We start from the raw sequence: 23754 nt of genomic DNA on the forward strand, positions 1-23754 counted from the left end.
CTAAAATCATGACTGAACATGATTAATTGTGCAGCTCTACATATAAACTACAGTAAGTGTCCTCCTCCAGTCTGTTGAGGTCAGTGCGAGCTCTGCCGGCTTCCTGTCAGCGGCAGTATTTAGTCAGATGAAGCATCACTGAGATAAACTGGAGCCACTGCGTTCACTCTGAACCTCCGCCATCTTCTTTCTCCAGCCAGTGACTACGTTGCACTGACAACACTGAGCTGGCTTCTCTTCGTAGGGTGTCTTTCACTCTCCCCCCCAGTCCCTCTGTTTTCAACCTTATTCAATCATTTCTCTGCAGCCGACTCTTTCTAGTTTCCCTCTGTCTCTTTTTGTCAGTTTGGGTTTCTTCTGTATAATAATATTAATCCTGTAGTTCTCTGATTCTTCGGATTATTGCTCTGTTCTCTTACGTGCTACACGTGTTTCTCTAACTTCAAGAAAATGTGTTAAGGTGTTATCAATAAAACCACAATTTAAATAGAAAATTCAATGTGTTTCTGTGTGTACAGACATGTGAAACTGCAGCACAGCTTTAATGGTTTATTGATAAAAGTAACTCAGGACAAATGAACTCATGTTTTAACCAGGATATTTGCTCACGCATAGAAAACACTGAATATAAAGAGAAATAAAAACACAAGGAAGAAGATTCAGATGGATGAAACAAATAAAACAATTGTAATTTACATTTGTTGTACAAAATGTAAACAACAAAAAAGTTATAAAATTATATTAAAACACCTGTTTCCAAAGTATAAAAAAATTAATCTAAAATAATGATGATAATGAACAGCTCTGATTTGTAAAGTTTGTCTCCTGATGATGTGATACAGCTTCAGCAGTTTGTTGTCACATTTTATTGGACATTAATCTTTATTTCAAGAATAAAAATCCAACAAACCTACAAACTAAATCTATTTTTGAAAAGCTGAAAATCAACAGCAGGAGTTACCATCATGAATAAATCTGAACTAAAGGAAACATAATAAATGTGATGATGATGAGTTTAGAGTGTAATAAACCTCAAACCATCATGAGAGAAAAACTAACATCCCTGAACATCACAGAGAAATCTCAGTGTGACACAGTTTGATATCAGAGGTTTTGGCGTCACCAGCTTCTCCAATACTGAAAAATGGGAAGAGTTTCTCAGTGAAAGTGTCTCTGTAAGTGTAGATGTGAGTCATGTCTTCAGGGTCGTAGAAAGACACCTTCCCCCTGTCATAGTCCAGCTGGACTCTGATCCTCTGGAGACTCTTCTTCACTTTGACAGTCTCACTAACACCATTGGTGTATTTTCCACTACGATGTGTTAAACACCACAATCCATATTCTGGTGAAATAAATATCTTTCCCTTCCTGTCAACTGACTCTTTAGTCAAACCCACATTCCAGACAGGATGGTCTCCCACCTCCACCTCCCAGCTGTGTTTCCCTGAGCTGAAGCCCTCAGAGCCCAGAACATTGGCATACTGAGTGAATCTCTCTGGATTGTCAGGGAGCTGCTGCTTTGTGTCTCCATGTCTCACACTGGTCAGATCATCAGACAGATGGAGACATTGGTTTGCAGTGTTTGGGTCCAGAATGACAGGACTGAAGTGGACCTTCTCCTTCATCTTCTCCCAGACTCTGAAGGACAGGTTGCCCAGGTGTTTGGTCACATCTATCAGAGCTCCTGAGAGCAGCTGTGGATCTGACAGTGAGCACTGGGCTCTGGCTCTGGTCTGAGTGGGTTTATAACTGCTGAGGAACGGCACGTTGTGTTTCTGCAGGTCTTCTTCAACAGCAGAGATACTGTCTGACAGAGAGGAGATCTGCTCCTGAATCATCTTCATCTCTCTGCTGATAGTCTTCCCCTTCTGCTCCTCTTCCTCCCTCAGAGCTGCCAGTCTGGACTCCTCTTCCTCTTTCAGGAACTGGTGGAGCTTGTTGAACTCTGCTCTGATCTGCCTCTCTGTGGACGACAGCTGCTTCTTGGAGTGTTCAGTCATTTCACTGTATGTTTTCTCCACTTCCTCATATTTGCTCCTCTTGTCCTGTAGAGACTTTAAGTCAGATTTCAGCAGCTCCTTCAGGTCACTGACTGCTCGTTCTACAGGAACCACCTTGTGACTCTGGTGGAGAGAAAACTCACAGACAGGACACACAGCTCTATCTTCATCCTTACAGAACAATTTAGGCTCTTCTTGATGTTTACTACAAACCACCTCCACCTTCTTCTCTCTCCCAGCTCTGTCTCAGATGATCCAGATTTCTGTCTCCCAGCAAAGGAATCAGCCAGTTCCTTCAGTCCAAAGTTTACACATGAAATAACCTTTGAAGATTTACTTTTACAAATGGGACAGTTTTTGTTTTTAGCTTGTTCCCAGAATTTCTTCAGGCAGCTTGAACAAAAGCTGTGGTTGCAGCTCAGAGACACAGGATCTCTGAAAGTCTCTGAACACACATGGCAACTCAGGAAACTTTCAAAGAGAGCTCTCTCAGCCATTTCATATGCAACAACAGCAAGACTCACGGAGTTATTGTTTCTTCAACTTTCTGCTTACAGTCCTTCAATCATGCGTTTTCCAGCAAAGGTCTCACACCCTGTAATGGCGTCTCAACAATGAATAAACAATGTCAAAATATACTTTCATTTTCTTTTACATCTGTCATTTGCTAAATTATCACCAGTACAGAATCATGCCAAGTTGTTTTGTCACCAGCAGATGGAGCTGTCAACACATCAAGTAGAGTTTAATATTCTCCTCTTTATAACATAATTCCAGCTGTTATCAGCTGTTGTTCAGACGCAAACAAAAATAAAAGGTAAAATGTTTAAAAATGATGAATCTCATGTTTAAATTTACATTAAAGAACATAAATGATCTTTAAATGACACAAACAAGGAGGTTTGTAGTATTTTAGTTCAGTGAGGTCTGAACATTTCAACAGGCTGACTGACACTAAACCAGTTTAACAACATTTTTATTTTTCTATCACAGAAGCAGGAAACATGCTCAGCTCATGTATCTGCATAACTGTGTTCATTTAATCTATTTGCACCAAATATAGAGACAGACAAGCTTTTACTTAGTTTTTATTTTATTCTTCTATTCATTCAAAGTCAAACAGTGAAATGTACCTTTTTAAATTTATTGGTGAAACATTTTTAAACATCAGACCAAACTCAGTAACATTAGACCGCCTGTTTTTCAGCATTGTGTTACAGTATTTGTTGAAACAACAATCGGAGAATCAGAGTTTCTTATGCTCAGTGTTTTGCTTTTTCTTTCCAGCCTATATTCATTCATTCATTCATTCATTCATTCATTCATTTATTCATTCAGTGTCTTTATCTTCTTGTTCACATTTAGAATTACAAGACTGGAGTTTGTCTCCTCATTCATTTGCTGGAATCAGTATAATTAAATTCAAAACTGCAAACTGAATAACAAATGATCGACTTCTTGGTTTGAAAACAACATAAATGTTCAGTAATTTTTTTTTAAAGACATCTTGAATTTATCAATATGATAATGAAAGTAGTTTGTCAAAGACTTTGCTGTTGAGGAGATGAAGCTAAAATAGCAACAATACATCCACCTCAAAATACTTGAAACACTGATTTCATATTGTCATAAGTTGTGGTGTCAGCTCTTAAAGGAAATTCAAGAAGGACACAGTGAAACTCGACTGAACGTTCCTTTATCTCACTGTTTGTTTCGATCTCCACTTGGTAGTATTCTAGTAGCAGCTGCTCTTTCTGGAGTGCACATAAAACCTTACAAATAACACTTTTCATGGTTCTTATTAAGAGACAAAAGTCATGACACATTAAAGTAAGAAAGATGTAGTTCAGACAGGAACAGAAGTTTTTTAATAGTAACATTTTCCATAAAGCGTCCAGCTGAACAGCACATGATTAGGACCAATCTCTGGTGCAAAAGGTGAAACAGCAAAACGTGAAAGCTGCAGTCTGTTCAGATTACAGTAAATGGCCTCCATGTAAAAGATGACCTTTGACCAGGATGGTGCACAACATTCACTGTAAAGCTTGCCAGATCCACAAAGAATAGTTGCTGCCAAGGAAACAATCAATAGAAATCCCAACAAACAATAAGAAATAAACTAAATTTCAAGCAGATGTTATTGTGACTGAAAAAAACTGAGGAATTGTTGAGGATTGAATAAATTTCCAGATGTGTTCAGATGCTCAAAATTAGTCTTTTATCATTAACTGATGTTTTTCATAAACAACATGGGGATTGTAAAGATTATCAAGTGTAACAGAAATGAAAAACAAACTATGCAGCAACAGTAATTAAACCATAAAACCATAAGTCATTGCTAACACTGTGCCCTCTGGTGGATGTTGTATTAAATGGAAGATTCAACCTCTCTTAAATCTCTGCTCTCTCAAATCCCTTATTGAAATAGTCTAACAATGAATCTCAAATACTCTTGGGTTAGTAGATCTGCATAAAACGAGTAGCAAATGAACAGTTGACATTAAACACAGCCTGGTCAGGGTACAAAATGTTAAGTTAATGTTTGACCAGGATGATAAACTGGTCAGGATGAGAGCGAGTGGTGCTGCCAAAGTGTTGAACTTTGTCACACTGAATAAAGACAACTTCCTGGAGGCAGTGAAGGCGATACGTCATGTGGCCGTCCCACTCGGTGAACATGTAGCAGCTCTCCAGGCTGCAGCATAGAAAGCTTGATGTTTACTACACACTGCTTCTAGTTTTTGCTCCTCTTTCTCTGTCACAGGAGATTCAGATTTCCTTCTCCCAGCAAAGGAATCAGCCAGTTCCTTCAGTGCAAAGTTTATCAGTGGAGATACTCCACTCACCAAATCCCTGTCCCTTTGCATTACAGATAGCAGTCCTTTTATTTAATGTTTTTGAGAGAGATCCTACTTCCTGTAATTGTCTCAGCTCTGTTCAGTAATTTCCCCTCCCTTCTTGTTAAGTAACTAACTCGCTGCTGACCTTTCATTTTCTCACCAGCAGATGCTGCTGTTTGTTTTATGAACAGAATTTAGGGCAACTTTCCACATAAAGAGCCTTAGAATTGTGTACTGAAAAAAATATTTTAAAGTGAAAAATCAACAAATATACATAGTAAAAAGGAAATAATCAGTTTGTCAGTTCAGGTTACACAAAAAAGTGTATGAAAAAAATAACTAATTTATTTAAACAACAATGTACACTCCCAAGAAAAGTCCTTTTATTTTTGCACAAAAGAAATCGTGTTGATGGAAAAAAAAACATTACTTCTTAAAATACACAAGCACATAAAGGTACATAAATCTTAGATGTACAACAAAAATATTTATAAAAAACACAGTAATAAAAAAAACATGAAAATAAATAATACCTCAAAAAATAAATAAATAAAACCAAAAGAAAACTGTTCCCGCAGCTTCTACCATCAGGCCATTTTCACCAGTCTCTCACTGGCCTCCCACAGTTTTTTTGCCACGCCAGCGTCTCTGGCGAAAGGACGCAGAGTGGAGTGTCGGCAGTCTACGAAGTAACCCCCGCTGTGTTTGGCAGCTTCATCTGACACAGCACAGTAGATGACAGTCTGAGCTCCAATCTCACAAGGCACAAAAAACATCCACATGATCACCTGCATCAGCATCCGGAACAGGACGGAGTAGTGGCACGTCCAACCACTCTGGACAAACCCTGGAGCAACACATGTAAGCACAGTTATCTACACATTACAACTGCAACCTCCTCAAAATTTTACGATGCTTTGGTGTGACTGTCAAGGTCTTCATTTGCCTAGGAGAGCCTGCAGTTTTAGTAGGAGGATGATCTTCTCTTGTTCCTTTGGAAGCTGTTTTACATTTTGATATTGATTAAAAAAAGCGTGTAATAAAGACAAACACACACACACCCATGTCAGTCATTGTTGGTGAGTTTTCTTTTAATAATATGTGAGATTTCAACTTGCAAGTCTCATATGTTCTTATTAAAAATAACTCTTACCAGGGTGCACAGCATAGGAGGTCACTTCTTTCCCCTCTGTGATGCGGGCCAGTTCCTGGCTGAAGTAGATGTTTGCCAGCTTGCTGCGGCAGTAGGTGAAGAAGGGCAGCAGGTTGTAGTTGAGGTCCTGGAAGTCCAGCTTCTGGTATTTGTAGGTGGAGCATGTGAGGGTGACCACCCGGCTGGGGGCACATTCTTTTAGGCGAGGCAGAAGCAGATTGGTGAGGAGGAAGTGACCTAAGTGGTTGACGCCAAAACACATGCTAAAGCTGTCGTCCGTCCAGTCGAGGACACTGGGCATGGCTGAAGAAGCAAAACAGAGGGCAAAGAGAAATGTCAGAATAATGAGGTGGAAAAAGTAGAAACAGGATTTATAGATGATAAAAAAAATCACTATTCACATTCACGTCAACAGCAATAACAGGTTTTTACTTTTGTTCTTGACCATGGAGTGACTGGTTTCACTATGGACTTTTCCTTAGAGGACTCTCAATCCATTTGTTTTTGGTTGATCATGTAACATTTACGTTATTACTAAATTCCTTGTTAGAGATTTTCTTGTTTAAGTCCATTAAAACGACACAAGTTCAGTAAATCCTTGTTTTTTATATAATAAAAATATAGAATTGAGACCAACATTGTGCAAAAATATAGTAATTTTAGCCATAATCATGTAGCCTTATGTCAAGTCCATTTTATTTGTATAGCTCAAAATCACAATTTTGCCTCAATCAGTACAACAGTTAGCATCCTCTATCCCTTGATTCAGATAAATAAAAACTCCATAAATCCTTGTTGTTTGTTGTTTCTTGTATCAAGAGACCCCTCACCTGCATTATTGATCAGGATGTCAAGTCTCTTCTCTCTCTGAAGGAAGCTCTTGCAGAATTCCCGTACAGAGCGCAGGTTGGCCAGATCCAGCTCCATGTGGAGGACGTTAAGACTGTGACTCTTGAACTTGATCTCCCTCACAGCCTTCTCAGCCTTGTCCAGGTCTCTGCAAGCAATGATGACTCGGGCTCCTCTCATTGCCAAGGCAACAGCTGTTTCTTTGCCAATCCCAGAATTGCCACCTGCAGATAAAATAAATAAATAATAAATAAATAGTAAATTTGTGTATTAATGCTCATGTGAGGCTTACGACACGTAGAGGATAACAGTAACGTTGCCTGCAATCTGAATACTGTAATATCAGGATACAGGCAGTGATGTTTAGTGTAAATGTCATTCAGCTTTTATATTCAGACTGACGATATCAATCCAAAATACACTGATCTACACAGTATAGGCCATTAACACGTGAGTTACGGAGATATTTGCTGCAAAAAGCAAGACATGTTTATTTACCTGTAATAAGAACTGTTTTGCCATCAAGTCTTTTCAGGTCTGTGCAATACTTCCGCTTTTTCATCCATTTCAGAATGAAAAAAGAAACTAAAGACGCGATGATTGTATATAGAAAATACATTTTCCCTGTGAGTACTACCTTGAGAGCTAATGTCTTGTATTATTGGCAGCTACTGATGCTGCTGGCTAGCTGAGCCCGGAGCTAACGTTAGCTAGCTTGTTAACTTGCTAGTTCACAGCGAAAAACGTCATTGTCCCCCCCTGTTATTAGTCCATTGTGGTTGTTGTTGCGGTAAACTTGGAGAAATGATTCCCGAAGAATTGAACACAAATATGGACAATTATTCTACTTCATTTGTCAGTCCCCTCCAATTCATTCTGAAACCTCCCAAGATGTAAAGTGCGCATGCGCTATATTCTGAAACCGAAAAGTCTCGCGAGAATACATTTTTAACGTGAATAAACAGGAGGAACCCAAGATGAACACAGGCGGTAACTTAAAATCCATGCTAAAAATAATTTATAAACAAAATAATAAACATGACAGTGTGCGTATTGTCAAAGATATATATATATATATATATATATATATATATATATCTTATACATATATATATTTAATATGTCATAGTGAAAAGAATTAAATATTACCGAACTATGTTAAATTGTCGTCTGTTAATTCATAACTTAATAATCGCCACTAAAAACTTTTGTTTGTTTGCTATTTGACCTTTGATACACTTCGAAACTCAAAGCTAAAGTTTCACCCAAGGATGGTGTAATGCAGGAATGACTGTTCACGGATTGTTGCTTTGTTCTCTTAAGATAAACATGAGAGTAAACTTGAGACAGACCATTTTTCTCTGTGGGATTGTTCTTATTTGCTCTACTAAAGCAGCTGGTAAGTGGCTTTAAAAGATACTTTAAAGACTGAGTACCAATATAAGATTATGTAGATATCCAAATCACTGTACACATTTGCTGACAGCTGTTCATCTTTTGCATATAGACAACAAATGTAGAATTTTTACAACTTGTTAGCATTTTGTAACATACCTGGATACATCAAAACAAATGGTAGAATGTATTATGCAGATTTTGGTTAGGACTTTCATAGAATTAAGTGTGATTTTATTTAATCATTTAATGATTTTGATAACGTTTGGCATTATTTGTGATGAGTTATTAGTCTGTCATTTTTATTTATGAGGTCAAACATGCAGGGGAAAGTGTGGAGACATATTGGAGGAATGCTCCTGCCATGCAACCTGTGCGTCTTTGCTGAACTGCTGTGCAGACTACAACCAGTCCTGTATCCTGGTGACGCCTCACTCCAGCTCCATGCTCGGTGGAAGAGCTCTCAGGATCCTCAGTTTGGTCCTTCATCCTAATGGGCGACTTCTCTGCAGGTTTGTGTCTATGAACGTGCCCGTTCATGTTTGTAAATGGAGTGGCCAAAACATTAGAAACAGTTTTCAGTGTCGTGCTCAACACCCCTACAACTTCAGTAATAAACATATGGTTAAATAAATACTTGTCTTGCAGTGTCAATGAAAACTTAATATCTTTGTAAAGGTAGATTTTTTTGCCAGAGCTGTTGTAGTTTATGCTAAATTTTACAGGTGTACCTAATAAAGTGGCTGCTGAGTCTAAATTGTATAGTATATACTGCATAGTACATATGTTGTGTTTTTGCAGTATATCTTGTTTTGTGATAGCCTACATTTACTGTGTATGCAGATAAGTAGTAGTATAAACTATTGATCAATGATATTTGTATTTCAATCAATGATTTAAAAAATCATACATTAATATTAAGCACAAAACATTTCAGTAGAGTCTCTTTCATATTGACTGTCACAAAATGAGTAAATGTTGAAGTGGTGTCTGAAATGAAATTGTGCAACATGATTAGTAAATATGCTGCTCATACAATCTCTATGGCTTCATAATGTTCCTGTATTAAAAGCTATTGGAAACATGCTGCCTATGCAAAGAAAAAAAATCCTACCTTTAAAATCACATATTATTTTCTGATGGTTGACTCGTGTCGTGTTGCAAGAAAGCACTGAAAGTTGTTATTTTACTGACAATGGAACATCAGTGTTTACAGCAGAGAAACTGCATAAGAACAAAGTAGTCGTGTTGTGTAGCAGGATAAAGATCTAATAAATTCAAGTTTGTCTGTTTCTGTTGTAGGTTTAAAGGTGAGATTGTACGAGAGGGGTTTATTGATGCTGAAGGCCACGCCCACTGTATCTGTCCTTTATTGTATGAGACGGGTTGGATACCATTTGATGTCTCGACCGACGGAATCAATTTTGACAGATCTGGAGAGTACTTGTCAGGTAAGTTGCTGAAAATATAAAATTGATTTTAGGATCAGTGATCAGAAATGATTTACAATGCAGTATTTCAGTTGTAGCTTTAAGGATTGTATTTTCAACTAGATACTTTGATCTTACCATCAAAAAAATATCAAAATTTTCCCCTGTGAAATGATTAGATAACATACACATTTTGCAGAAATTATTATTACTGCTGCCAACATATAATTACAGTATGTAACTATTTGAGTAAGAGTTGTAATGGGACAAAATGGCCTCATTATTGCAGTTATATTCCTGTCTCCTCTTATGGTTGCACAACCTGACATTATTTTTACTTTGGATCAACAAAACTCTGCTTACATCAGAACTGGTTACCTGTGTGTCCCCTTAACATTTCGTGTTCACTGTCAGTCCACCCCAGTAAAGCAGACCCTGCTTTCGAAGTCGCCCTTGTGAATGCAACACAGTGGCAGTACTACGGAACACCAAACACAGCGGGCCGACTCAAGATGACGTGGAACAGCTCTTTGATTGGAGCAGATAAGGTCAACATAGAGCTGTGGGGTTACAGAGAGTTCAACGGGAGCACAGAGGCGGGGATGAATGGATCATCCTCTCTGCGGGCAGAGCTGAGCTACCTGTACTCTCTGGGCAGGGATCTGGTCAACACTGGTGCCTTCAGCTTCACCCCCGAGTGCTCAAAGGACTACTCTGACTGGGAGTTGGGGAATATACGCATTACTGCCAGTTCTAAGTCAGATGGAGCAAGGTATCCATAATACACACCATATCTCAACATCCAGTTTCTGCCTATATTTGACTGATTCCAGCATCATTGTAATGCTGCTGAATTTGTAAGTGTTATGAATTGGCCCAATTGCAGAAAAACAATATTTTCAAATGCTTTTAGCTTTTATATTTAGTTCATATCAATCAGTATTAGAAAGTCAGTGTTGCTTGCTCATAGGATAGAGAGGTGATGCAATGATCATAACCTCACATGTACCTGCTGTAAAACCTAAAACCCAACATGCCTTTTCCTGCCGTATGGAGATGACAACCAACGTTAAGGTAATATAAAGTGCATGGGGTGTATGTAGCGTTTGACTGTCCCAATGTGTAGTATTGGTCAGACCACAGGCAGCTGAACCCATTCATCATCTAAATGATTAGACGATTGACAGAAAATCAACAGTTAACAGCTCTGTTGATGCGCGAATAATCACAAGCAAAAAGAAAAGCAAAAAAAAAATAGAACATTTGCAGGTTCCAGCTCTGATGTTTGAGAAATTTGCTGCTTTTCTCTGTTTTATATGTACGCAACTTGATTATTTTTTCTTTTTTACTGTTGGTCGGTCTAAACAAACTTAGATATTACCCCTGGGTCTGGGAAATTGAATTTTTTAACAATATTCTGGCATTTTATAGATTAACAGAATAATCAATTATTAGATTTTTTAATCACCAAATAATTTCATTTGTGTTTTTAAGTTTATAAATTTAAAATTATGAGTTCAAAGTAACTTTGAATGGTAATTGTTGATACACAGGGATGTACAGGGACTCTGGAGTGGAGGTCATGTCTTAGCCTGGCACTTGGAGCAGGCTTTTAGAGACGACTCTGCTGCCTGGGCCAAGAACAAGTGTTTGCAATGGGACAACATGGAGAAAAAACTGCCCAACTTCCTCAGTGAGCTCGTTGACTGTCCTTGCACTCTGACACAGGCCCGAGCAGACACAGGCAGGTTTCATGTGAGTACACCCACCACAACAAATCCACTGTTGTTATATAATTAACATATATATATATAATTAAATTTTTCATCCAAGAAGTAGTCATAGTAATAGCTATAATGGCAAAGTATGGCAAAGGATATGTGCAGTTCCTGTCATGCAATCACACAGCACTAAAGTGACTTTCATGGATGACAGGCATGTGGCAAGATAAGAATTCATCCATATCACTCGAACCACAGGGAAACAAAACTAGTCAAAGAAATTACAATAATATGAATTTTGGGAACAAGCTTTATATTAAATCATAACCTCTGTCATCAGTGTTAAGGCCACTTAAACAGAGTCCTGTATCGCCAAATCATATTGTATGACTTGTATTTAGGGCTGCACTTCATTATCAATTAATCTGTTATTATTTTCTCAAGTAATTGATGCATTTTTAAATCCATAAAATGTAAAACATTTTTTGAAATTGAAATTTATGAAAAATTTCCAAGAACCTAAAGGCTTGTTTTTACCAACCCACAGTACAAAACCCAAATATATATAACTGACTTTACAGCAAACAATTGATTTTCTTTCGATCAATTAATCATTTAATTGACTAATCTTTGCAGCTCTTCATTTATGATTCTTTTATTGATTATTTTCATTCCCTGTTCACTTGTTGCAGACTGACTACAGTTGTGACATTGAGAGCGGCAGTGTGTGCACCTATCACCCAGGCAGTGTCCACTGCGTCGGAGCAATTCAAGCCAGGTAGGAGTGACAAGAGGAACGACCAAGATTTTACCTTTTTAAAAATCGAAATGGAAACATTGTTTTCCTTTTCATTATGACTTTTTTTCCCTGATATTTCCAGTCCTATGCTTGGATCAGGACAGAAGTGCTGCTACGACAGCACTGGTGCTCTGGTGCTGACGGGAGACTCGACAGGTGGCAGCACCCCAGACAGGGCTCACGATTGGGGCTCCCCTCCATACAGGGAACCACCGCGGGTGCCAGCGTACTCCCACTGGCTTTATGATGTCATGAGTTTCTACTACTGCTGCCTTTGGTCTGACCACTGCCACATCTACCTCAGCCAGCGGCCTTCCAGCGGATGTCGCAACTACCAGCCCCCAAAAGCTGGTGAGACCATCAAATCAAATGTATTCATAGACTCCTTTCAACGCTTACAACTGTCACAGCAAAAGACCCACAAGATGATTAACACACTAACACAGCACAGTGATAATGATGTCCCTATTTAGACCAGTTTATTTAAAGCAGTTTATTTAAATCAGCTTTCTAGTTCAGTCATTGCTCATCTACCTTGTTGTAAATGCGAGTTGTTGCATTATGTCTTACAGGAAAACATTTTAAAAGAATGATTTTTTTTTTTTTTTATTCAAATGAAACAAGCATGTTTAGTTCTATTTTAGGAGCTTATAGTTATTAAGGTAATAGTGTATGTCATTAATTTGGGATAACATAAGGATATTATACGTTTCTTAAACATCAGTCATACCTAGTTATAGGTGAATACTGAGTCTCAACTCTGGTTTCCATGGTAGAATTTGGAGTAAAACTGAGACTTGAAAAAGTAAATCAAAAAGTACAAGAAATAGGGAGAGTGTGTTTTTATGTGTGTGTTTGTTCATCTCTATCTAATTGCCTCTGTGTGGCTGCACACACATTCTCTGCTGGGAAAACATTAGACATTAGAGCAGCAGGTAATACCAGATCAGTTTGCAGGAGAAGTAAATGAATTACAGGCTGCAGGTGAGGGTGAAAATGTGGGAATATATTAAATCATACAATTGACTACCTGCCCTCCAGAGACTATAAATGCAACATTAAGCCGCACTCTGATATTGGAAAACCATTGTCTAGATGAATTGAAAGATAAACTGATGTAAATGCATCAGTGCTTTGCTTCTTGATCCCTCGCAGGTGTTGTCTTTGGGGATCCACATTTCATAACGTTCGACAGCCTGAACTACACTTTCAATGGCAAAGGAGAGTACTACCTTGTGTCTTCGCCAGACAGAGAGCTGAGTGTTCAGGCCAGAACAGAACGGCTGAAACTCAAGAATGGTGAGTCCACATTTGATATGAATGCCCTGTCTCTACCCCCTCTTTCATCCCTCCCCACGGTGCTTTTGCACCTCTCATCTTTTTGCTCAAAGCTTTGTTTGGATGAAACTTGCTTCAGGACTTCTTTAGAGAGCTTATTTATGGTTCAATTTGTGTATTTTTTTTATAAGCACAAAGATTGATTGCCTCCCTCTAGAGTTTGCTCAGATGTATTGACCTTCATATTTCTTACTGAATTTTTATTTGTCTTCCTTTGCCTGCACTCTGAAGTGTTTAAGGCTCCCTCTTATCGTTCACACAGTTCTGAGAGCAAGTGATGTAAGAAGTGAGCTGCTGTAAAATGACAACCTACTTCCTTGATTCCCCCCTGTGTCTCTCAGGGTCAGATCGGGTGAAGCCTAACAGATGTGAGCTTCATTGTTTAGAATTTCCTTCAAGCCATTACACAACAGCCGTGGGGCGAGTGACTAATAGATGGCCAAATGTCATTAATATTCTTCTCATTACATCAGTGATGTCAAACATCTGGATTATTTGATATTGCAGAGACTTCAGCAGTGATGAAACCATTCTTGACTTCATAATACTCACAACCTAATGCACCCGTAACAATGTGATATCTGTTTACCACCAAGGTACCTTGGCCAGAGCCACAAGGCTGTCGTCAGTGGCTATGAGGGAGAAGACCTCTGATGTCATCGAGGTGCGTCTAGCAGAGGATCGCCTTCAGGTGCTGAGGAACCAAAAGGTCCTGCCTCTCACCGAGCAGAGATGGATGGACCTACACAGTGAGATACTTTAGACCCCTTCACCCCTAACCCTAACCCTACTCCTGACTGGGTTTAAGCTGCACTAGACATTTCTTCACTTTGGAAAAGGAGGCCTTAAAAGTTAAGATTCACCAGTGACTTCAAAATGAAACTTAAATTTGAGCATTTTAACATGTAAATTATGCCTACAGCAGCCTTTACTGAATTGGCATCTACAGTTGTGACCTTAATGTATTTCACATGTCCAGGTTTTTATGTTTTCAACATTTCAATTAAATCTCTCTTTTCCAGGAGCGTTTGTTTTCGTCCCCAGTCCTCAGAATGTGACAGTAATGTTCCTCTCTGGTGTTGGCGTGGAGGTGCGTGTGCATGAAGGAGTCATGGCGGTAACTGTCCTGCTGCCATTGGAGTTCGCCAACCACACCTGGGGTCTCCTTGGTCGGATGAACTCTGACCCATCAGATGACATGTTGACCAAACAGGGAGAGGTCATCTCCACAGCTGACGCCACGCCGGAGCAGATCTTCACCTTTGGAGCTGGCTGTGAGTGTGAAAGACCGTCGAACTCTGTTAAACTTCTACTTTTGAAAGAGCAATCAATCAAGATCAATCAATACTGAAATAATCAATTCTCATTCTAAAACAACACAAATATTAAACTTATTTAGAATATTAAAATAATTCCCATAAATGTGGTTAGCCATGTCTGATGGGTTGCCATGACAACTTGTGGTACCCAAAAAGTTGGTTATTAGTCAGTCGCTCTAGTTATTCATTCTCTTATACGTTTTACTGTTTTGCTACACGTGATTTGTTTATTTATATATTGAGTAAAACGTTTCAGATACTGCATGTGTGATTATGGATACTCTTGATTTCACAACCTCCACTGCTATTTCAGTTGGTTTTAAGATCAGTCTGAAACGTGTAATTAGATGTTCAAACCCGAAATACAGAATGGTCGCAGATCTTAACTGGTGCTGTGTTTTATTTTTGTTCCACAGGGAATATTTCAAAGACGTTTTCCCTTTTCACATACGACTCAAAGTACCTTTTGGATACTTACGGTTTCCCACAAAGCCACGACGCTGCTTTTGTTCCTGCCTTTTCTCTACCACCTGAGACACCTGATGACCCTCTGGTGGCAGACATGTTGACGACGTGCCGAGGAGATGGGGCACAGTTCTGTAAATTTGATACCTTGACCACTCGGAGCCTGGCGGTGGGAAACGCCACACTCAGGGCCTACCAAAACCTCCAGGCCCTAATGGAAGCCCTTCAGCCAGGTACCGAGTGAAACAAGATTAATCTCTGTCCATTCAGTCATTGTCTTTTATACTTGTGTCTATTGTGTGTCTATTTTTTTGTGTGATAATATTTAAGGGCAACAATATAATTTGTAGGCGATTACATGTTTATTGTTGCTGTTTTTTTTGAATCTTTGAATAAATAATGCTCCGCCTGAAAATGCAACATACAGGCCCAGTGAGAGCTTGGTCAGGAATTCAACCATACACAGTAATATGCCATAAGAAACCTTAATGAAGCAAATGCATTAGTTTTGAAAGTTATGTGTGTTCACATACATCTTCATATCTTTTTTAGTGTGTTACTATGTTTGAATGTGTCATTGTTCTGTAGTGGTTTCTTGTGGTTGGCTTCCCACACCCAGCAATGGGAAGAAGAATGGGACAAATTACCTAAAGGGGGACGCTCTGAGCTTCTCCTGCAGTGACGGCTACATACTGTACGGTTCAACACAGCGCACCTGTCTGGTTGATGGGACCTGGACAGGAGAGCAACCCTACTGTATAACAGGTTGGTTCTAATATTGGTTTGTTGTTTCTCATAAAAAACAAAGCAAACAGCTGGTTGTGTTGAGACAAATAGACTCAACTGTAATGTCAATGAGAATTATATATTCAATATTTTTGATGACATATGATAGAGTGTACTATAAATATTCCCTGTAAACAATACCTGGAACCTCTTGAAAACTGTTCTCTGTGCTGCATTAACTGATACTTTGATATTAGAGTCAAAGTTTTGAAATGGTTTTGAGAGTTGGCCTCAGAAGAGCATTGAATTCATCAGCTGTTTTCTCAGAAATCTAACCCAGAGAACAAATACCCAAATGTATATATTTTCAAACACACAGAAAACACAGAAAATAACTTAAAATGATTTGTAAATACTAATATATTTTAGGCACGTTAGCTGTATGGAGTTGAATTTCATACTTGACAGTATAGATAACCAATGGCTGCATGGGAGGGGGGGTGTCAGGTGTAATTACAAATATAATTTAAATAGAGTTAAGACATGCACAACTTTCACTGTGTTTTGTCTGCATCATTCCAATCAGTGTGTTAAGTAGCTTATTCTTTTTGTTTTATTCCCTTGTGAAACAGTTTGGTCATTAATTGTTTTAGAAAGGTACAACATGAATAAACACACTTACTCCTCACATGTTTTATATTCCGTACGATTGGCAGCATGCTCCAGTGAAAACTGAGAGGGACTTTGGGAATCCTCGTCTCCTCATCCAGCCCCTTGGAAAGCAAAGATTCAATAGACTTGGCTCTCTGTTGTCCATGCAGACCATTAGCTACAAAGCTATAAACTTTTGAACCTGGGTTGGCTGGCTTTGTGTTTGTAAATTGGAACCACCTGGGTCCCCGTAATGGTTTCATTCATCACCCCAACTGTGAACTCTGAATGAGTGTTGTTGTAGTTGTCAGCTGTTGCCATCAGATGGCAGAATGTCACACTAAATTCAGAGCAGGTTAACGGTGTGAAGCAGGCTGGTTTTTATAAAACCTTGAAAAAAATTACAGGCAACAACACAGTCGTTATTCTTCCGTATCGCAGTGACGGAGAGATTTGATGAAATTAGATCTTTAATCTCTTCATTACACATGTCAGAGTTTTCTTTCTTCATTGATCTACCAGTCGTAGTGAAGTGAGAGGAAGCAGAGAAATGAAACCACTTGACTTGCGATCCACCTCCGCTTTCATCCCTTCGCGGCTTCACCACAGCCCTCCATCCTTTCCTTGTTAGAGCTGCAAACAGAGACTTCCTCGTGATAGTAATCAGGGATGAATAGACTTCATATATCAGATTTGGAGGCCCCCGGGTCACAGCTGGACACAATCGATCCTAAAACTCCTTCACTAGGAAAACATATTAGTTTCATAACTTGATTATCCAATACAGAGCCGTTTAGAAATGTTTCATATTAAGCCACGTGATTTATTTTGTTCTTTCTTTCAGTTTTCATTTTGCTTACCTCTCACTGTGACACGTCTCACTAGCTGTTGTGCTCAGGTTTTAGTTATCCTACCTCTATTTGTTATACATACCACCAAACACTTTCTTACATTACTGCAGCAGCAGACAGAATGTTTAGAAAGTGATGTGGATGTGTTGGGAGACAAATAGTCTCACTGCCTCATGCACACACAGTATATTCACATGCATCTTCAGATAAGCACAATCAGTGTGAGTCAGAGCCTCATGCACGTTGAACACACACATACCCACAAACAAAGCTGGGCCTTTTTAGATATTTGACAATGATCACACTTGCTCTGATGCTCTCATTACTCAAATCACAGCTAACAACTGTCAACATGACCTGAGGTGGTAAATGGCAGGTGTTGCATGAGCTGTTACCTCCGCCATTGAAATGTGACCTCCAGCCATGTAAACAATACTAAATACAGGCCTAGAAAGAGATGCCCCGACTGATCTCTCCTCCTCCCCTCGAATGAATCACTGCGGCGTGATGTGTGGGCTGAACAGCCAGAGAATTGTTGTCATAGTCAAGACGAACGGCGTGCTGCAGAAAAAGAAATGCCACCGCATCCAGTTTGAGTTCTTCTCTGCATCACTTTAATGAGCTACTGTTGAAATGGAGCCTGTCAGCAGAGGTGACACTCAGTCCCTTCCATCAAATGTGGATCTCGTTATAAATATTGCCCATCATCACCAAAAGCCCCCTACCTATTTGAGATGGATGATAACCTGCTGCTGTACTTTGACTTATGGCAGGGGTACGGTGTATTGTGATGACCAACATTAATATGTTATGTCACGGTTGTTGGAGAGGCGAGGGTGCGGTTTGGAAAGAAAGTCCTTGGACTGTATTTGATCTCAGTGCAGACAGGGCCTTAGGAGACTTGAGAAGTATGAGATTATAGAGTTTAGTAACTTGGATGCAGCGTGTCGCAGTCTTCTGAAAAACAGTAACCCTGCTTGAGCATCAGATGCATATCAATAACATGATCACCCCAACCTTAATGGCATTATAATATTAATAGAGTTCCTTGTGCAGAGGAGAAGAAAGTGATTAAAGGAAATGTGACAGCTGCCAGAGAGGGATAGAGCGATTTTTCACAGGAAAAAGTGACGTAGGTTGCAAGACAAAGCCTCAGTTTCCTGCCTGTGGTTCCCTGTTCAGACCCCCTGAGACAGAGCGGAGGAAAGCAGAGGGAGCGAGAGAGAGAGAGAGAGAGAGAGAAGTGGTTGGTAAATACAGGTTGCGTAAAAGAAGTTGTTGTTGAAATGTCAACCAAGACAAGCTTGAGACTTTTTAACCAGTCACGTTGCTCACACTTCACAGTCTTCATTGGGGCCATTTTTGTCACTGTACAAAGGTCTCTGCCTGGGAAGGTCAACTAAACAGGCTGTCTCTCTTCTCTGTCACGCCTTAATTGATTACCACTTCCTGTCCTCATTTCCTATTGTTTTTTCTTCATTAAAAGTTTCCTTTAACTCTACACACCAATGATGTGATTGTCAACTTTAAATTGAAGAGAGAGTTGCAGAAATATTTTGAGAAATATAATCAAATCCATCTCAAACTTAAGTCAGATTTACCTGAACAATTTCTGTGGATCCACCTTTCCAGTCGGACAGTGTTGCGTGATCGACAGTGTCAAAGGCTCCGACAAGATGTAGAGATGCACAAGAGTGGACAACTGTCTTTGAGTTTGTGGTTACGCACAGATTATTGACATATTTGATGAGGGCTGTTTCCATGCTGTGGTGAGGTCTAAATCTGAATGACAAGTCTGTTGTTTACAAGATTTGCAGCCAGTTCTGGCCTTTAACGCCCACCCCTTCATGTTCTGTCATTGCAGTGACCGCCTGCTTCTCATGTGTGGCTCTTTTCTCCACCCTGCTATCTTTACAAGTGAAAACAATTTTTTTTTAAACGTGGGATTCTCTTTTAGGGATATCGCTTACAATGTGAAGTTCAAACAAAAAATGAACAGACTTAACAGACAAGCTTCTTTAGTGATCATCAGAGAGGTGATCAAGCCATTTTGAATCCATTTCCAGCATTTGGGTTTTCAGGACACAGCAACAATAATACCTGTGAGAGACAATGGCTAGGAATTCTTTTAACTATGGTCCTGCAATTATATCAATTTCTCACGATTAATCTCTCTGTGATATGCAGTAGTGACTCCCAACCACCAGTACAGTCTCAACTAATTTGAAAACATAGTAGGGTGACACATTGGTGTGTGGCTTATCTCTAATATATAAGCACCACAATAACCAATAAACTATCAGCAAGTGAACAGAGGTGACATAAAGGAATGAAAAAATTAATGGATACATTTTGACACCACAATAGTACAAATGCAACCTTTACCAAACCTACTGAAAAAGAGGAGACCAATCTTTAACATTAACAAGTCACAAGTGCTTTTATATAATCATTAGTGTTAGATAACATCCAGATAAAAACAATAAAACCTGACAGAGGGTGTTGATGAAAGGATACTTGAGCTCATCTGATAGAGAGGTGCCAGACTAAAAAGGTTTGGACCCACTGATAAGCAGCATTGACGTCTGCACGAAGCAACTTTAATTGACTAGACTGGTGTGTATGAGGGATGGGAAAACTAAATAACAGAAAGAGACTTGAGTTGTGAAAATTACAAGTTTACCTTTTGACTATGATTAGATTAAAATGCTTGATTTTGTTTAAAAGATAAAATGCAGTTTGATAAGAAACCGTACACACACATTCATATAGACAGAGACACACACACACACACACACACACACACACACACACACACACTGCTGTGTTGACTGTCCGGGTATCATATGAGTATGAGTTGTGTTCTACCAGGCTTTGTGTTTTGTGAGTGCATTCATGCAATTGTTTGCTTGTTAAGTTTGTATGTGAAACATTCGATGAAGTTCGCCGTCTGACACATGGTTCAAATTCCAAGAATACTTCCACCCATCACATTAAGTTAGACAGGCTGAGATACACATATCAGATGACAACAGTAGGTTCACACAGAGAGGCACTGTTACCAGGGAGAGAAAAAAAATCAACAGAATTATTTTAAGATGATATCAGTGCTGACCAAAAAAAAGCTCATCTCTATCTTAAGAAATGCTTTATGTGATAAGAGTGTAGCTCAGGGGTATATGGGTGGGGTAGGCTTATGAAAACAGTCTTGGATTTCTGATCGGTATCATCTGTTTGCAATTTCTTTGTGAGATAAACACTGGAAAAGGGATTGAATAATGATGAGTTCAGAAATTGATCTTTTTTTTTAAAGAATTTGAATTTGTAGCAAATTGCAGGAATAACGTGCAAAATAGAATCACTTTTATCTACTTGAATCCAAGTACAGAAGATGGAGATGGGTGATATATACACGTACACGCCGTCTTTGAGTTGTATAGAAAACACCCTTTTCTGTCCTCTGTTAGCTCCAGCTAGTTCAGTCCAACAACATGATGTCTGTCATGTGTTAATCCCCTCTCACAAGAAATATAATGGCCCAAACTAAGAGCTATTGCTCCCTGGAGCTTTACTGTTTGATCAATGCAGGTCGTAATGAGATAGCTTTGGGGTTTTGCCAGCAGGGAAAAAGGAAGAAGGTGAATGTTAACACTGATTGACTGCCAGTCCCTCACAAGCTCCCAGTACAATTATTCTTTGGGCAGCTTGTCGCACTGATGCTGTAGGCCTCGGTGTCCAACAGTCTGATGCCAGCACTGCTGCGTCCAAGGCCTGGCCATGTGTGGCGAAACTGATTGGTTCAGAAACTTCAGGGAATATTTGCAAACGTTGGTGTGTATTTCAGTTTGCTTCTGGATGCCTTTGTGTGTGTTTGATGTTCCAAGGCTGATGACATTTTAAAGGACCAGCACCTGCAGTGCCGTACCTGACAAACATCTACCACACTTGACATATGTTCGTGCATTCATGCATTAGAGGATGACGGTATTTTGATAGTTATGTACCTCGTAACGTCTCGTGTACTTCCCTGCCTTCAGAAAAATATCTCCTGGCTAAGTGTAACGTATGAATAGTCAAACAGATTGGAGATCGCTTGACTGAAATTGCCAAGACCCGGAGGAAAGTTTCAGATGCTCTAATTTGATCACAGTATTACCTAAGCAACTGCAAAACAATGTGAAGGCAACTGCTGGGAAAATCCAGTAAATGGAGGTTGTATCAGTCCATCCAGATTGTTGTTTATTATGTTTATCTGAAGCCAGTGTATCATTTTTGTTTTGTTTGATCCCCTTGGTAATTATAAAAATGAATAAACCGGCAGAACACAATGGCTCTTAGTGGGAAATCAGTGCTTGACTTGCATGAAAAATCTGCTCAGGGATGAAGACTAGTACTACTCATATATATTTTTTCATATGTTCATATTCTCTTTGGCCAATTTCTGATAAGTTTTATGATTATTGAATGTAGAATTAGGTAATGTGGATAAAATATTCTTTTGATGTACATCATTATAAAGAAAATGCTCTGAGAAAACACTTGTGGTTAAATTAAATGTCCAGGAATTTATGTTTTTATCCAATTCAACACAATCACATGGATGATTCCTAGAAATTCAAAATTCAACTAACTCCCTAGAAATTCAGTTTCAGACGACTGAATTGCACAATTAGCATAAAAGTGATCAGAACTTTTAGATATCTAACTGGCTAATGTAGCAAGACAATAGATGTGTACACTTACATGAGCACTAGTATTATTGAAGCTAATATGTGCTAAAATATAAGCTACCAAATCAGATCTGTTTACAGTGAAAAAGAAGATGAAGCTGACATCACGGAACAATTATATCTGGCCAAGCATTACATTTACACATTTACATTTACTCTAACCTGTAGTTCACTTGGTTTTTGTTAACAGTCATAGAACTACACTGTGGCTACCACAGAAAACAATTGATTGATCTAGAAAGTTTTTACCTTAATCGTTTATTTATCCAAATCAAACTGACTGAACAGGCGTGGGAAATTGTCGGCCTGTTGTTGGCCACTGAGCAGTTCTGCCGGATGCTTTGCTCCGAGGAACCATGAGTGTCGATCGATCTTTCCTCTTTGGTTTTCCGTCATGTCCTGTGCTTCCATGGTAGCCTTTTGACTTTGCATTGATCCAGATGTAAAAGATGTGGAGGATTGATTGTTCAGAAGGTCCAATGGCTTATTGCAGTGACTAATTCTGTGTTGGTGTGATTTATTTTATTTTTTTTACAGAAGATAAAGTGGGGTTTGTACTCGGCGCTGTTGGTTCCCTCTCAGCACTGGTCACGATGGGAGTAATGATCAAACTGCACAACAGGAAACAAGACAGGTGGGTTACACACGATTCACCTCACGGAAAAATCAATTCCTCTGTTCCACTGGTACTACCAAATGCAATTTAGGAAACAAGAAATATAAAACAATCAAATATTAAATCAGTGTTTGCACTTACAGTGGCCTCTACAGCAGTTTAATTTTTTTTTTACATTCGATTACTGCAGCAGATTAATTACATCTCTTAATTTTAAAGGCTGCATTCATTGGTAGTTTTCTCTCACCCAGCCGACACTGCAAATATTGTTTCACTACCTATAATATGAATATTGTTTACTTCATCCACTGGTCGCTTTGAGGTTAATGAATTCATGGTATGATGTGTGATATAGGTATCCAACGAACTGAGATATTACCTCAAAGATTGATAGTAGAATACTTGTTATAAGAGTTTCAGCTGGTGTTGTAACTGCTGAATATGAAAAACTATTTTAACCATTACATAGCATGTCATTGTAGGATTAGTTAAAGCTATAACGTTTGAGATTTTAATCTGTGTTGATTTGGCAACACCTGTGGTTACCTTGGTAACATCAATTATGATTTGATACTACATGTCCTAGAATTCTGGGGGAGTAAACTCTCAACAGAGGAGCAACTGGTCTGTGCGTTTACAATGCAGCCAAACAAACTCATATTGTTTTGATAAGTACATTTGTCAAATCACAATCTGATTTCAATGCCAAAGAGTTTCCCACAATAAAAGGAAGTGGTTGCCTTACTGAGAAGCTGGAGTCGTGCAGCCGGACGCCTGCAGCTCTTCATCTAACAGCTCGTTGTGGCTCGTCCTTCTTGATGAAAATGACCCTTGTTTTGTCTTGTTTTGTAAACACATTGTTGACAAATGA

At 39.0% G+C, this 23754-nt stretch overlaps 2 protein-coding genes and 1 pseudogene across 6 annotated transcripts in view; 1 reads left to right on the top strand and 2 right to left on the bottom strand.

Moving 5' to 3' along the window:
* Positions 1 to 796: 796 nt before the first annotated feature.
* On the bottom strand, positions 797 to 2673 carry LOC111663109 (nuclear factor 7, brain-like; annotated as a pseudogene).
* Positions 2674 to 5201: 2528 nt separating this feature from the next.
* Positions 5202 to 7745, bottom strand: LOC111663047 (retinol dehydrogenase 14). The gene is made up of 4 exons (XM_023417098.2): positions 7341 to 7745; positions 6824 to 7066; positions 5994 to 6296; positions 5202 to 5687 (listed from the first exon to the last, which is right to left on the bottom strand). The coding sequence occupies exons 1-4, from the start codon at positions 7459 to 7461 to the stop codon at positions 5428 to 5430; spliced, it is 927 nt and encodes a 308-aa protein (XP_023272866.1). The 5' UTR covers positions 7462 to 7745; the 3' UTR covers positions 5202 to 5427.
* Positions 7746 to 7802: 57 nt separating this feature from the next.
* susd2 (sushi domain containing 2) overlaps positions 7803 to 23754 on the top strand; it is a 35152-nt gene continuing 19200 nt past the window's right edge. For 2 of the 5 annotated variants that reach the window (XR_015437900.1, XM_023417096.2), the window contains exons 1-13: positions 8086 to 8241; positions 8551 to 8749; positions 9540 to 9688; positions 10082 to 10439; positions 11221 to 11422; positions 12081 to 12166; positions 12270 to 12538; positions 13343 to 13486; positions 14122 to 14274; positions 14548 to 14799; positions 15261 to 15542; positions 15898 to 16074; positions 22805 to 22901. Coding sequence is in view for 4 of the 5 variants with exons in the window: in XM_023417096.2 (XP_023272864.2) it covers positions 8130 to 8241; positions 8551 to 8749; positions 9540 to 9688; positions 10082 to 10439; positions 11221 to 11422; positions 12081 to 12166; positions 12270 to 12538; positions 13343 to 13486; positions 14122 to 14274; positions 14548 to 14799; positions 15261 to 15542; positions 15898 to 16074; positions 22805 to 22901 (2480 nt within the window). In the remaining variant the exon portion in view is untranslated. Of the gene's footprint in view, positions 7833 to 8085; positions 8242 to 8550; positions 8750 to 9539; positions 9689 to 10081; positions 10440 to 11220; positions 11423 to 12080; positions 12167 to 12269; positions 12539 to 13342; positions 13487 to 14121; positions 14275 to 14547; positions 14800 to 15260; positions 15543 to 15897; positions 16075 to 22804; positions 23749 to 23754 lie in introns of those variants that run through there. The other 3 variants (XM_087176860.1, XM_087176861.1, XM_087176859.1) reach the window with 3 other exon arrangements.

The sequence above is a fragment of the Seriola lalandi genome, unplaced genomic scaffold (assembly GCF_002814215.2).
Source record: "Seriola lalandi dorsalis isolate HSWRI2012SDOR001 ecotype SW California unplaced genomic scaffold, Sedor1 jcf7180002054572, whole genome shotgun sequence".
Taxonomy (NCBI): Eukaryota; Metazoa; Chordata; class Actinopteri; order Carangiformes; family Carangidae; genus Seriola; species Seriola lalandi.

Excerpts from the sequence above, each read along its gene's own strand:
- LOC111663047 (XM_023417098.2), bottom strand. The coding sequence starts at position 7,461 with ATGTATTTTCTATATACAATCATCGCGTCTTTAGTTTCTTTTTTCATT. Across the intron at positions 7,067-7,340 it reads CAAAACAGTTCTTATTACAG|GTGGCAATTCTGGGATTGGC; the intron begins GTAAATAAACAT and ends TTTTATCTGCAG. Across the intron at positions 5,688-5,993 it reads CTCCTATGCTGTGCACCCTG|GGTTTGTCCAGAGTGGTTGG; the intron begins GTAAGAGTTATT and ends GTGTTGCTCCAG.